Genomic DNA, 13,832 nt, shown 5'->3' with positions numbered 1-13,832 from the left:
GGGTCATCAAACTCGGCCCTTTGATGACTCGTGGACTTCAACTCCCAGAATTCCTCAGCCAGGCACACTGGCTGAGGAATTCTGGCAGTTGAAGTCCACGAGTCATCAAAGGGCCGAGTTTGAAGACCCCCCCTGAATTAAAATAACGATGTAGATAAAGATACGCAACGGCCTGCAAACCGAGCAAGCCGGAGAGAGAGAGAGAGAGCTCAGCCTCCGCTTTTGTTTTCGTCCCTTTGCTCCAGCTCCAAGCCGGGCATGGCCTGAGCCACGTGACCTCCCCAGGCCTATCGCACCGGAGCAGCAAAGAAGAGGGGGGGGGAGCGGAGGCCTAAAAATAAACAAAGCCGTGCCAAAGGAGCGGCCGAAAGCCATTTACTGTACTTCTTCCTCCGGAGCGGTCCAAAGGACTCCCCTTCGGCCCTCTTTGGAACCTTCGGGGCCCCGGACTGGGCCAAAGCGCCTGGCCCCCGCCGCCTGCCTGCCTGAAAGAGAAAGGGCGGAGCTATCACGGCGGCCCAATCGCCTCCCTCTCCCGCTCACGGCGCAACCCTTCAGAAGACCCGGAGCAGCTTCGGGTAGCGGGCGGCTCGGCGCGGGATTCACCCCGGTTAGCGAGAAGGTGCGGTAGAAAAGACGGGGAAGGGTCGGGGGGCTCGGTCGGTCGGTGGTGTGCGCAAATGTGGGCCACGGCCGGGTTCCTGGGCTAGTGGCAACTGGTGTGCGTGGCGGAAGGTGCGTGCAGCGCAGGGACCGGCCGAAAGACAAAGCGCTCGTTGGCAAACGGTGCCGTCGCGCGGAGAAAGAAGCCTTTGAGCTGGGCCAGGGGTCGGCAACCTCGGCTCTTTTATGACTCGTGGACTTCAACTCCCAGAATTCCTGAGCCAGCTATGCTGGCTCAGGAATTCTGGGAGTTGAAGTCCACGAGTCATAAAAGAGCCGAGGTTGCCGACCCCTGAGCTGGGCAGTCGGGCCCTCCGCTGTCTGCTTAGACCCGCCGCCGCCGCCGCCGTCTCCCCGAAGCCTTAATCGGAATAATAATAATAATAAATAAGGAAGCGCCATTGCAACCGGGTTTTTTTTGTGTTTTTTTTTACACGATTACGGTTGGGTTTTTTTGCCCGATTTGCGCCTGCTTGGCGTTTCCCGAACCAGGAGCGATAACGCACACAATTTCCGCCGGTCTTGTTATATCTGTCGCGATTATCCATTGGTGGAGGTATAAAAAAAATAAAAATAAAATAAACGAACGTGGACCGTCTGAGGACATCTGCTAATTTCTGACTCGGTTTGGATGTTGAAAGCTACAGGGCTTCTTTTGTTTAGTTCTAAGGAGACCCTTTCCTGGTTTGTTACCGGCGGCACAAACAAAAGAGCTGCTTTCTGATTATCTAGGCTTAGTCCGCTGTTCAGTTGACTGAAGGTTAAATTCCAGCTTAATTCATTAATTTGAACGCGGATTTTTTTTTAAAAAAACAAACAAACTGTGGGGAGAGCTGTGTAGATGACATCCAAATAATAAATAATAATAATGAAAGATGAAGGATATTTGCCCTTCGTTTGTGCTAACCTTGATCATATGCCATACTTCTCTGATTGGATCCTGAACATACCTAAGCAATTATGTTTTAGATCTCTAATTGTACACCAACTGTGCTGATTCTATGGTGACTGGCTAATGACACTTACTGAAAATGACTAATTTTCGACTAGCTGTAATTTGTAGTGTGACTCTTGGGTGTGTGCAGCGATGGGATTTTTGTGTGTTGCTCTTGTTTTGACTTGTGCATCTTACTCTTTTTAAATATTGTTTTCCTTTGTACTGGGTGTTCATGTTAGACATTCTAAATTGATCCAGTAGGATGGATAAGTGGCTGTGTGCCTACTACAGAGATAGGACTTATTTAATAGCTTATGTTGCCTTCAGAAGTCAAAGAGCCTTCCTTCACAGTTATCTGCTTGTAACCAGAATGATAAAAAAAAATACTGTTTTCATATGGAACCTTAAGTGCCAATGTATTCAACCTAGGTGTGTGTATGAGAGATGATAGGAGACAGGTCAGAAAATACAATACATGTCAACTTATGAAACGCTCTGGGTTGACTTGCAGTCAGTTGATCAAACCTAATGTAACTGAAGCTTTGTTTTTCATATACAATTTTGGGGAAGGGCTCTTCCCCCCCATTCTGAAATAGATAACAAATCTAGCAGTGATACCTAATTGTTATTGACATGTAAGATATTTTCTACCTATAAAATATTCTGTAAATCTTCCATTTGTTGTTGTTAGTTGCGAAGTCGTGTCCGACCCATCGCGACCCTATGGACTATGTTCCTCCAGGCCTTCCTGTCCTCTACCATCTTCTGGAGTCCATTTAAGCTCACACCTACTGTTTCAGTGACTCCATCCAGCCACCTCATTCTCTGTCGTCCCATTCTTCTATTGCCCTCAATCTTTCCCAGCATTAGGCTCTTCTCCATTAATCTTCCATTAAGCTGAGTTAAAGTAGTCTGTTTTTAGCTTGATGTTTACGATTTCTTAATTGCTTTTTAGTGGTCGGTGCACCCAATGATAAGAATTTGTTGTTGTTTTTTAAAACCTTGAACAGCTTTCCCTAGTATAGAAAAAATAAATAAATGGAAAGCTCTTTATTCTGTGGAAAGATATAAAAATTGAGATTGTATTGATTGCAATTATATAAATGCGTGGAACTCTAATTTGTATTAATTCTTTGACTGTTATTTTTATTTCTTTAGAAGTTTAGATCATGGGTGTCCAACCTTTTGGCTTGCCTGGGCCTCATTGAGTGAAGAGACATTATCTTGGACTGGATATAAAAGATATAGTTAATGTATATAAATTACATAATAATGTTAAAATTGTATGATCTTATGGGGCTTTGTTACTAGCTGTTCAGGGCCATGTATGTCCTCCGAGCCATGGGTTGGACGCTGCCTTAGATTTTTAAAGATATTTGTTTTGAATTGCCTGCCAACAATTTCAAATACTTTGTAGTATTAATATGTAAGATGCTGAGTTAGTCTTATGCAGTAGTTGATGACCTCTCCGAGTCTGACAGTGGTATGATTAACCCTGAAAAGCATACCTTATGATGAACACTTTCTTTTCCAAAATTACTTTTCAGAAATAAAGCAAAAAGATGAATGTTGGGGTTGCTCACAGTGAAGTCAATCCCAACACAAGGGTCATGAACAGTCGAGGAATGTGGCTCACGTACGCCCTTGGAGTTGGTTTGCTTCATATTGTCTTGCTCAGCATTCCTTTCTTCAGCGTTCCAGTGGCTTGGACCTTAACCAATATTATTCATAATTTGGTGAGCATCCTGAACTGCAGAAGTGCCAGTGGGAGATCCATGTTATAGACTGAGTGAAACTCTGGGTGGTTCACAATTACGATAGTTATATTATAATTATATAATTGTATAATTGGTTGCACTGTCAACTGGATGTTTAAAAAATTGGTATTTTAATCCATATATTGATTCCTTCCCAAGGACCTGGGGTAGGAGGATGTTGTTTGATGGTATTAAAGATATTGTTGTAGGAAGTAAACTGTTCCACTTAAAGCTGCCTTTTGCAATTGACTGGTGTTGATTTTGTCAGTGCTGACGTTATTCAAGGGCACCTATTATTATTAGTACTGTCTTTGTTTTCTTTCATTATAATTATTGTAAAGGTATACAATTATAATAGAATGCATATCATTCAAAAGAAACAATTAAAATAACTAAGAAGAAGACAGACTAGATCACATTACATCCAGCAGCCAACACTCAACTAAATAGGGATCAACCCCAGAAAACCTAGGCAGAAAATAATAATCAAGGAACTACCAAGGAGGAAACCCCACCTCCGCCAAAAACTGGCAGGGCAAGCTATTATATATAAATAGGCAGCAAACCCCACATTCACTTGCACCGATGATAGTTATTTATTTTTATTCATTCAATTTCTATAGGAGCCCAGCTCAACCAAGTGATTCTTATGTAGTTGGGTAGTGAAACATCTGCAAGCAAACAAGCTCAAAGAGCACCAAGAACTCCACAGCTTAATCCTGAGCTGTATAGGTAGTCCTCGACTTACGATCACAATTGACCCCCCCCCCAAATTTCCATTGTTAAGTGAGACAGTTGTTGAGCGAGGTTTGCCCCATTTTACGACCTTTCTTGCCACAGTTGTTAAGGGGAATCAGTGCAGTTAGGTTAGTGAGACAGTTGTAAAGCGAATCTGGCTTCCCTATTGACTTTGCTCGTCAGAAGGTCACAAAAGATGATCAAATGACTCCGGGACGCTGCAACCATCAAATAGGAACCAGTTGCCAAGCATCTGAATTGTGATCCCATACCCAGAGGATCTGCAATGGTTGTAAGTGTGAAAAACGGTAATAAGTCACTTTTTTCAGTGCCATTGTAACCTAAACTGGCCACTAAATTAAAGGTAAGTCGAGGACTACCTATACATAATATTACAGTTATCTTCTAATGACAAGAGAGCCACTTAGGTGTAGTGGCTAAGGTGCTGGGCTAGAAACCAGATATGAATTTCAGACCACCTTTAGGCATGGAAGAGCTACTAAGGTGATTTGGGCCAGTGACTCTCAGCTGAGAACCACCTCACAAAGCTGTTATATGGAAAACAGGAGGAGGGAATATAGTGTACTCTGCTTTGTGTTAGACAAAATTAAAAGTGGGATATAAATTTAACAAAATTAGTGTGCTATAGCAATCGTAGCCATTGTCTTAAACCAGGGGTAGGCAACCTTGGCTCTTTTATGACTCATGGACTTCAACTCCCAGAATTCCTGAGCCAGCTGGCTCAGGAATTCTGGGAGTTGAAGTCCATGAGTCATAAAAAAGCCGAGGTTGCCTACCCCTGTCTTAAACTAATGGAAATGGACAAATATATTGTACAAAGTTAATATCCTTTAACTCCAAAATCTATTAAAGATAACCAGTTGTGCCCACCTTACTGATAATCAGAGAAGTAGAAGATTAATCAAATTTCCATTCTCAATTATCACTAAGAGTTGAACATTTCCTGGTGGTTAAAACATGGGGCTTCCCTTGAAGACCACTCGGAGGCTCCAACTGGTACAGAATGCGGCCGCGAGAGTTGTCTTGGGAGTTTCCCGGTACTCCCATGTTACATCTTTGCTCCGTGAGCTGCATTGGTTACCAGTTGTCTTCCGGGTGAGGTTCAAGGTCTTAGTGATGGTTTTTAAGTCCTTACATGGCATGGGTCCGGAATACCTCGGGGACCACCTGCTGCTGGCGTCAACTCCCCTCCGCCCCGTGCGTTCCCACAGAGAGGGCCTCCTCAGGGTGCCTCCAGTCAGAGAATGTCGGCTGGTGGCACCCAGGGGGAGGGCCTTCTCTGTGGGCGCTCCGGCTTTGTGGAACCAGCTGCCGGTTGAGCTCCGGATGGCACCGGATCTCCGCTCCTTCCGTCGCGGGTTAAAGACCCATTTATTTGAACAAGCTGGCCTGGCCTGATGGGGAATCACTTAGGGTTTTAATATTTATATATATTTTTATTGTTTTTATTGTGGGCAATAATTTAATTCTTTTTTAATTTTTGTATTTTTGTAGTTTTAGGATATGCCCTGTTCACCGCCCTGAGTCCTTCGGGAGAAGGGCGGTATAAAAATTTAATAAATAATAATAATAATGTGTTTTGACCACCCATTTTGGATTAGAATAGGATGGAGAGGGTATTACAACGTTGTTTATCTACAGTTCCCAGTAGTCATGGGAAAGGATACTCATCTGTTGCAATCCTGTTGCATCTAGAAAGCCTTAAGCTTTCCACTCCTGAATTAGTGTATGAAACTTGGCACAAACATGCACCATATCATATTTCTCTGGCATTGGAGCAATGGTACACAAATATTGCTTCCTTGAATGATTGGCAATTTGTTTTAAAGTAGGGGGGGGAGTGTATCTGATAAACTAAGTAGATAGCTACCCTGTAATGCCCCATTGTCTCTACATTCGGTTGTAAGATCAGTTGCTATATTTCAACTTTTTTTGGGTCATAGATTGAGTTTGAAAACTTCTATCTCTATATATTTTAATAAAACAGGTGAACAAATTAACATAAACTTTGTTAGTCTTATGAAATCAAAAGCAAGAAATAAACAGGTGAGCAAATCAACATAGACTTTCTTACTCTTATGAAATCAAAAACGAAATCTCTATAAACAGGTGAGCAAATTAATATAGACTTTCTTAGTCTTATGAAATTGAAAGCAAGAATCTTTGGCTTCAGGGGATTTTGTAGAGTTATTGCCTTCAGACTACAAAGAGTATTAAGATGAATTTCTCTGTTAGTCATGGTGTTCGTTCCTGTATCAACTATCTTCTGGCTTTACTGAAACAAGTTGCTAGGGTAGAGTAGAAATAACTGAAATCTGGGCCTGAATAAAATGTCTAATTGGATTAACCTTTTTGAGGGCATCTATCTTAGTATTCTTGCTCAAACATTTATTATATCAGCAAATCACAGAACATGATTCATATTTTAAAAGTCTACTGTTAATATTTCAGATCCTTCACTCAGATTCCATGTATTATGTTAATAATGAAACATAGCTAACATGGTTTTTGTTTTGGATGGATTTGTTTTGCCTTTGCAGGGAATGTATGTATTTTTGCATGCAGTAAAAGGAACACCTTTTGAAACACCTGATCAAGGTAAAGCAAGATTGCTGACACATTGGGAACAGCTGGATTATGGCGTACAGTTTACCTCTTCACGAAAATTCTTCACAATCTCACCGATAATTTTGTAAGTTTTGAAAATTCTACATTGACTATTCTAACACTGCAGATTTAAAACAAATCTTTGATTTGGTGTGGCATTAATATTGCAGTACGTGAATCAGTACCTAAACACTGCAAATTATTTAAAATCAATATGTTCTACTATTCATGTATCTGTGAATTGATATGCTTTTAAAGGGAAGAAAAATATGTTTCTATAAACAGTACTTGGAATTTTTGTAATGGAAGTGACATCTTCATGCACAGCAGTTTGCAGAGCTGTACAGAGAAGTATATTGCAGAATTGGGATAGGTTTTTTTAAAACGAGCATTAATTCAAAACAAACATGAAACTTCAAAAATAGTTAGCATTTGTCTGTTGAATTCAAAATGCACAACCTAACCTTCCATTATTTTACAAATAAGATTTCTCCAATTAACTAAAAATAAATATAGTTAATCAACATTTCATGCGTCAAATCAATGCTTTAAAAATAATATTTTTGCAAAATTCCAGATATTGTAAGGCTTAGATATCTTTCAGCTAAATTTTCTTAGTTATTATGCTATTTGCAAATAAATCGTTCCAGTCATTCCATCTCTTAGGCTGCACATAGATTCTTGCCAATAAGTATGCCTTTGTTATATTGTTTTTAAATACCAAAGTAAGACAGTACACTCCCACACTTTCAAAGATTTAATGCTAAGATATTAACCTGACATCCTTGCTGGCTGCAGTTGACTCACTGTTCTAAAAATAAACCATACACAGATCCTTTTGTTTTACATTTTGTTCTGTATCCTAAAGTCTGTTACTATTGCACCTATATAGCTATAAACATGAGAATGCTTTCATAGTGAAATAGTCTGGTTCATGGCTATAGTTATTCACATGAAATAATCTTTTGGGGGGATAAGCATAAGATTATTAGTAAAATATCCTTATGAAGCATGAAGTTGAAATCTGTGCTGCAAAACCGCACCATTTTATTTATTTTGTTTTATTTTCATACTACTCAATTCTCAGGGGATCTCTAGCAATTAACTGCATAAAATATTCAGGAGTCAATCACCATCCTCTTTTCTTCAACTGCATTTCAGTGCTGCAGTTAAAACATAAACTTGGAACTCTGCTGCTTCTTTCATACAACATATATAGAATATGCAGCCTTAACATCTCATGAACACCTCATGAACATCGCCTTCTGCTGGGGTGGGGGAAGAGAGCCAAGGATATCCAAAGCCTTGATAAGGGATGAAAGTGAAAATCAAGGGTCATTGGCAGCCACTGAGGAGGGAGAGAATAAAGGAAAGGTACTAAGAAAATAGGGATGTGGTGGCTCAGTGGGTTAGGACGCTGAGCTTGTCGATCAGATGGTCGGCAGTTTGGTGGGTCGAATCCCGAGTGCCGCGTAACAGAGTGAGCGCCTGTTACTTGTCCCAGCTTCTGCCAACCTAGCAGTTCGAAAGCACATAAAAAATGCAAGTAGAAAAATAGGGACCACTCCGGTGGGAAGGTAACAGTGTTCCGTGCGCCTCTGGTGTCTTGTCATGCCGGCCACATAACCACGGAGACGTCCTCGGACAAGCGCTGGCTCTTCGGCTTTGAAACGGAGTCGGAAACGACTAGCACGCATGTGCGGGGAAACCTTTACCTTTACCTTTACTAAGAAAATAGAACAGCTGAGGTGTAGGGATTTGTCATATCAAGAGCTGCAGAAGAAGGGGGTGTGACACACCGTGGCACCTCGGTGCCTCTACATTTGTTCTGCCCGGTACAATCCAAAACATTCCAGATTTTGATTGATTTTACCAAACTTTGGCAAACTGGAGTTTAGTAGTCTGATTGAGGTTGAAAGCAATACCTTTCCCATTTTTTGTACATTCCTCAAAATACTTTGCCATCAAAATGGCCAAATTGAGTTATTTCCTTTTCTAATATAAGCAACTGAGTGCAGGTAGTCGTCAATTTCATGAGTGGAGCCTGAAATTTATGTTGCTGAGACAGTTGGTAAATGAGTTTTGCCCCATTTTATGATCTTTCTTGCCACAGTTGTTAAGTGAATCACCACAGTTACGTTAGTAACATGGTTGTTAAGTGAATCTGGCTTTCCCATTGCGTGTCAGAAGGTCACAAGGTGATCACGTGACTGCCGAGACATTGCAACTGTCATAAATATGAACCAGTTGCCCACCATCCAAACGTTCATCCTGTGACCCTGCTTCAGTGATCGTGTGAAAAATAAGTCATAGGTCACTTTTTCCAGTGCCGTTGTAATATCAAACAGACACTGAATGAATGGTTGTAAGTTGAAGACTACCAGTATCATAAGAAAGATTATTCCTATTCAGAGATGAAATAGCTACATGAAAAGAAAAAAGATGGTATCTTTATTCCAAAATAACATATTTTGCTCTTCTTTAAATTTTAGCTTTTTATTCATTCTGATATTCTGTATCTTTTTCCCCCCTTTTCTTTTCCATGCAGGTATTTCTTGGCAAGCTTCTACACCAAATACGACCCAACACATTTCATTCTAAACACAGCTTCTCTCTTGAGTGTGCTTATTCCCAAACTGCCACAGCTGCATGGAGTTAGGATCTTTGGAATCAACAAATATTGAGCTGGAGATGGGCAATGTGAGCATTCTGACCAAAAAGTGGCCTGATTTGATCCTTGTCCTTGACAGAAGGAGTAGCCTAATCTATGTTATTATTAGATAAGTTTCACATCTCTTTGGAGACTAGTGCAAAGATGCTGATGCTGTTCTTTACAGGAAAATCAGAGACTTATCAGAAGATATGATGACAGATCTTTGGAGCACAGGTTTTTGTAAATAGCTGGGCAGGCCTAGCTCTCCTAAGATAACAGTATTGACTGGAAATGGGCTGAAGTAACAAGTGAAGTGAAAAGGGATACGGAAAATTTTATTGACTCATAAGTTGTAATCTTTTACAAGTAAGTCAGCAACAGTAATGAAGGAGTGGACGGGAAGAAATATGGCAATTCTTTGTTTTACAGACTTCAATCAGTTATCATTTGGGGTCATTTGTTTGGCTAATTTTAGGGCAAGATTTTCCACCCAGCTTGAGGTGTTATAAAGTTAATGAGTTGCTGTGATTTTCATGCCTTACTTATTCATGTGTCTTTTAAGCAGAGTGACTTTTACAGTGTGAGATCTTTGAACATGACAGGTTTTATATACAATTAAACTGATTGGTATCATGCCACTTATTTTCCAGAAGTAGGTGATTATTATCATCCTACTGTATCTGAAAAAAACTTTCCTCATAAAAGAAAATTCTTAATGTCAGAAACTAGCCGAAGCTACTAAATAAACTGAATTCTCCGGCCTATTTGTTACAGATTAGAACTGTAATCTGTTAGGGAAATTCTAGGAAAGGTAGTAACTTGGAATAGAAACATTATGTGACAAGAATTTCAAACTTCAAGCAGAGCATAAGTTCTCATTGTGGAACAGATTTGATTTGGAAGAAGTGCTTTGGGCCTTCATTATAATACTGAATATTCTAAAGCAAGACTAAAAAAATGCCTCTGCTTTATGGAACCTGCTCATTAAATTTAATGTGACTTCTAAAGTGATCCATTGGGGAGCAATATAGATGGATGGGCAGCTTTCACAGATAATAGAGAAATAGTGTGCTTGCCCAAGGTCTGCTAATGCTCCTTCCTGATCATTTTCAAAGCATGCACAATCCAATCATTGTTTTTGCATTGAAAGGAACTTAGTAGAAATTCAACCCAGTTGTGTTTTATATCTAGCATTGTGAGTTTCGGAGCCTTTTGATGTAGGGATTTTAAAGTCCTAGTTCCGGAAATGTACAATCGTGCCTAATGTTGACAGCAGAAAAATAATGTGTTATCGAACATGAATAAACTAACTAGTAGTAGCTGTGCTTAGCTGCTTCTCTACCCACAAATACCCTTGAAGTTAGAGCAGTGGTGATTATGTCCTCAAAAGTAAGAACTGACTTCTTTCAGGTAATTACAGTTTCTCCCTGATCTTGCTTCTTGAAAATATCTTTTAAAAATATCCTATGTTTTATAACAATAAACTGAACAACTTTGAATTGATCATATGTATAGGTCCTTGTAAGTATAGTTCACTGTGATAAACAGCACTGTACAAATTGCTGTTACAACTGTAAATAGAATTAGTGATAATGTAGCGATGGTATTTTAGACTCCATATTAATTGTGTGCAAAACTAAGTAAGAAACCTTTTCAATAGTTACACAAGATTGATGTGGTAGATTTTTCTGTCTGGTTCTGATTTTTATGGTTTATACCTATTAAAATAATTTGTCCTGAAAAAAAATTGAATTTATTTTAAAATTGAATGATAAAATATCACTTTATTTCCATTCAATTAGATATTAAAGCAGGTATACAGCACTGGCTTACATAAGAAATATCTAATGTATCGAATCATGCTTGCCTCTTATAGGAGGCAAGTCCTTCTCCCGAGGGACTCAGGGCGGTGAACAGGGCATATAAATAGAAATACAAAAGTTAAAAAAGGATTAAATTATTGCCCAAATTAAAACAATCAAAATATAAAAAAAACATTAAAACCCTAACATTCCCCCATCAGGCCAGGCCAGCTTGTTCGAATAAATGGGTCTTTAACCCGCGCCGGAAGGAGCGAAGATCCGGTGCCATCCGGAGCTCAACCGGCAGTTGATTCCATAAAGCCGGGGCGCCCACAGAGAAGGCCCTCCCCCTGGGGGCTACCAGCCGGCATTCTCTGACCGGAGGCACCTTGAGGAGGCCCTCTCTGTGGGAACGCACAGGGCGGAGGGGAGTCGACGCCGGCAGCAGGTGGTCCCCGAGGCAGTAAGGCAGTGGCCCACATGTTCTTCAGCCAACACAACATACATGCACACTTTAAACCCAAGAATGTAAGGCAACAGCTCATCCACCCCAAGGATAAAACACCCAGGCACAAACTGAGCAACATGGTATATGTAGTACAACGCAATGAGATATGCAGATCTGTACATTGGGGAAACAAAATCACTTCATAATGCATGGCAGAACATAAGAGAACAAAACAAACCCATCAGGACAAGATTCAGCAGTCCATCTGCATTTAAAAGACAAAGGCCACTCTTGAAGACAGCAAAGTCCACATTTTGAACAGGACTGCTGGTTTGAACGAGGGGTCAAAGAGGCCATCTATGTCAAAACTGAACAGCCCTCTCAACGGAGGGGGAGGAATACAACAACATACCACAAGGTTCCGTCTTAGGCCCAGTGCTCTTCAATATCTTCATAAATGTCTTAGATGAGGGAATAGAAGAGTCTTCGGAGAAGGGTGGGATATAAATGGGATTTAAAAAAAAAATTGCAGATGATACTAAGCTGGCAGGGATAGCCAATACCCTAAATGATAGGCTCAAGGTCCAGATGGATCTTGACAGAGTTGAACACTGGGCCCCATCTAACAAAATGTAATTCAGTGTAGTTAAAAGTAAAGTCTTACACTTAGGCAAGAAAAACCAAGAGTACACATATAGATTGGGTGAAACCAGGCTTAATAGCAGTAATTGTAAGAGGGATCTTGAAGTCTTAGTGGACAATCAATTATATATGAGTCAATAGTGTGCAGCGGCAGCCAAGAAAGCCAATGCAATCCTAAATTGCATTAACATTCAATCAAGACCACTTATACCACTCTAAAAGCCTTAGTAAGAGCACAACCAAAATACTGCATCTAATAAAAGATGTTGAGACTCTAGAAAGAGTGCAGAAAAGAGCAACAAAGATGATTAGGGGACTGGAGGCTAAAACATGAACGGTTTCAGGAACCAGGCATAGCTAGTCTAGTGAGGAGAAGGACCAGGGGTGACATGATAGCAGTGTTCCAATATTTGAGGGGCTGTCACAAAGAGGAGCGGGGTCAAGGTATTTTCCAAAGCACCTAAAGGCCAGACAAGGAATAACGGGTGGAAACTGATCTAGGAGAGATTCAACCTAGAAATAAGAAATTTTCTCACAGAACAATCAACCAATGGAACAGCCTGCCTTCAGAAGTTGTGGGAGCTTCATCATTGAGGGTTTCAAGAAGAGACTGGGTTGCCATCTGTCAGAAATTGTGTAGGGTCTCCTGCTTGGGCAGGGGGGGGTGTTGGATAGATGACCTTCAAGATCCATTCCACCTCTGTTATTCTATTATTCTATATCTATCTCCAGTCTACAACACAGTCCTTTCAGCAGTTCCAAGAAGGTTCCACACCCATTTGCACTAGTCAGGTGACTCTGAGGACATAGATAAACCTCCAAGTGTCCTCAAACCAATCTACAAGAATGCAAATGGCCAGCTGTCTGCAAGGAATATAAATCCTTCCATTCCCCACCATCCAGTCAGAGCTGAAGAAGCGCTTTGGATGAAAAGCAAAAACAAAGTCCAGTTGCCTCTTGAAAAAGCACCTTTGGGACAATCATGATCTGGATGACTGAGAATCTCCATAGACACTTAGCATGACTTATCAGACAGCAAAATATCTGCCACTACAGAGTACAAGGAAATAGAAGTTATCGCATCCACAACAAATATACTTTAATGGCTCCTTGCCCATTAAAAAAACAAAACATGCAAGCGTCACCTCCCCGTAACTGCCTAGTTCTGTTTTTGTTATGGCTCCACTCAAAAATTCCATAAAAGGTAATCGTAACTTTACTATCCCCTCTCCCTTCTCAAAGAAATCCTATGAAATGCAAGCGATCCGCACTCTGTTCAGTTCAGCCTCCTCCAAGCCGGAAATTGATGGTGCTTGCCATACTTAGTCACCCTCTTTAGCCTTGCCACCTCTTCTGAAGCGAAGCGGGTTTCCCTCCCCCCCCCCGCCTCCGGCGAATCGTGTCATATCTTGCTTGTAATTCAATTGGCCCTCGTCCACTCACGTGACCATGGCTTTTCTCGGGGCGAGGGCGGTCTCTGCGTCCTCACGCTGCCTGGGCCAAAGGGGAAATTTTTCCGCTGAGGCTGTACGATGGGCGGGTGCCCCAAACGTGAGGTAATATG

General features: G+C 41.0%; 2 protein-coding genes across 11 annotated transcripts in view; one reads left to right on the top strand and one right to left on the bottom strand.

The window, feature by feature from the left end:
- Positions 1-486, bottom strand: part of PMS1 (PMS1 homolog 1, mismatch repair system component) — a 114,995-nt gene extending 114,509 nt beyond the window's left edge. For all 8 annotated transcript variants that reach the window (XM_083350502.1, XM_083350500.1, XM_083350501.1 and 5 more), the window contains exon 1: positions 385-486. The gene's annotated coding sequence lies outside the window, so the exon portion shown is untranslated. The remainder of the gene's footprint in view (positions 1-384) is intronic.
- On the top strand, positions 380-11,117 carry ORMDL1 (ORMDL sphingolipid biosynthesis regulator 1). 3 transcript variants are annotated; one of them, XM_083350530.1, is made up of 4 exons: positions 380-622; positions 3,148-3,336; positions 6,657-6,808; positions 9,272-11,117. In XM_083350530.1, the coding sequence occupies exons 2-4, from the start codon at positions 3,163-3,165 to the stop codon at positions 9,405-9,407; spliced, it is 462 nt and encodes a 153-aa protein (XP_083206656.1). In that variant the 5' UTR covers positions 380-622; positions 3,148-3,162; the 3' UTR covers positions 9,408-11,117. The 3 variants fall into 3 exon arrangements, with proteins under 3 accessions (XP_083206656.1, XP_083206658.1, XP_083206657.1); XM_083350532.1 differs by having other exon boundaries at positions 437-578; XM_083350531.1 differs by lacking the exon at positions 380-622 and adding an exon at positions 2,541-2,853.
- The last annotated feature ends 2,715 nt before the right edge of the window (positions 11,118-13,832 follow it).

The sequence above is a fragment of the Vipera ursinii genome, assembly GCF_947247035.1.
Source record: "Vipera ursinii genome assembly, chromosome: 1".
NCBI classification, from domain to species: Eukaryota; Metazoa; Chordata; class Lepidosauria; order Squamata; family Viperidae; genus Vipera; species Vipera ursinii.
This window is presented reverse-complemented; position numbering and strand designations above follow the sequence as displayed.

What these genes read in the sequence shown, in the direction of transcription:
- ORMDL1 (XM_083350530.1), top strand. Translation starts at nt 3,163, where the DNA reads ATGAATGTTGGGGTTGCTCACAGTGAAGTCAATCCCAACACAAGGGTC. An exon ending in CCAATATTATTCATAATTTG is followed by an intron (nt 3,337 to 6,656) that starts GTGAGCATCCTG and finishes TTGCCTTTGCAG; the next exon opens with GGAATGTATGTATTTTTGCA. An exon ending in ACAATCTCACCGATAATTTT is followed by an intron (nt 6,809 to 9,271) that starts GTAAGTTTTGAA and finishes TTTTCCATGCAG; the next exon opens with GTATTTCTTGGCAAGCTTCT.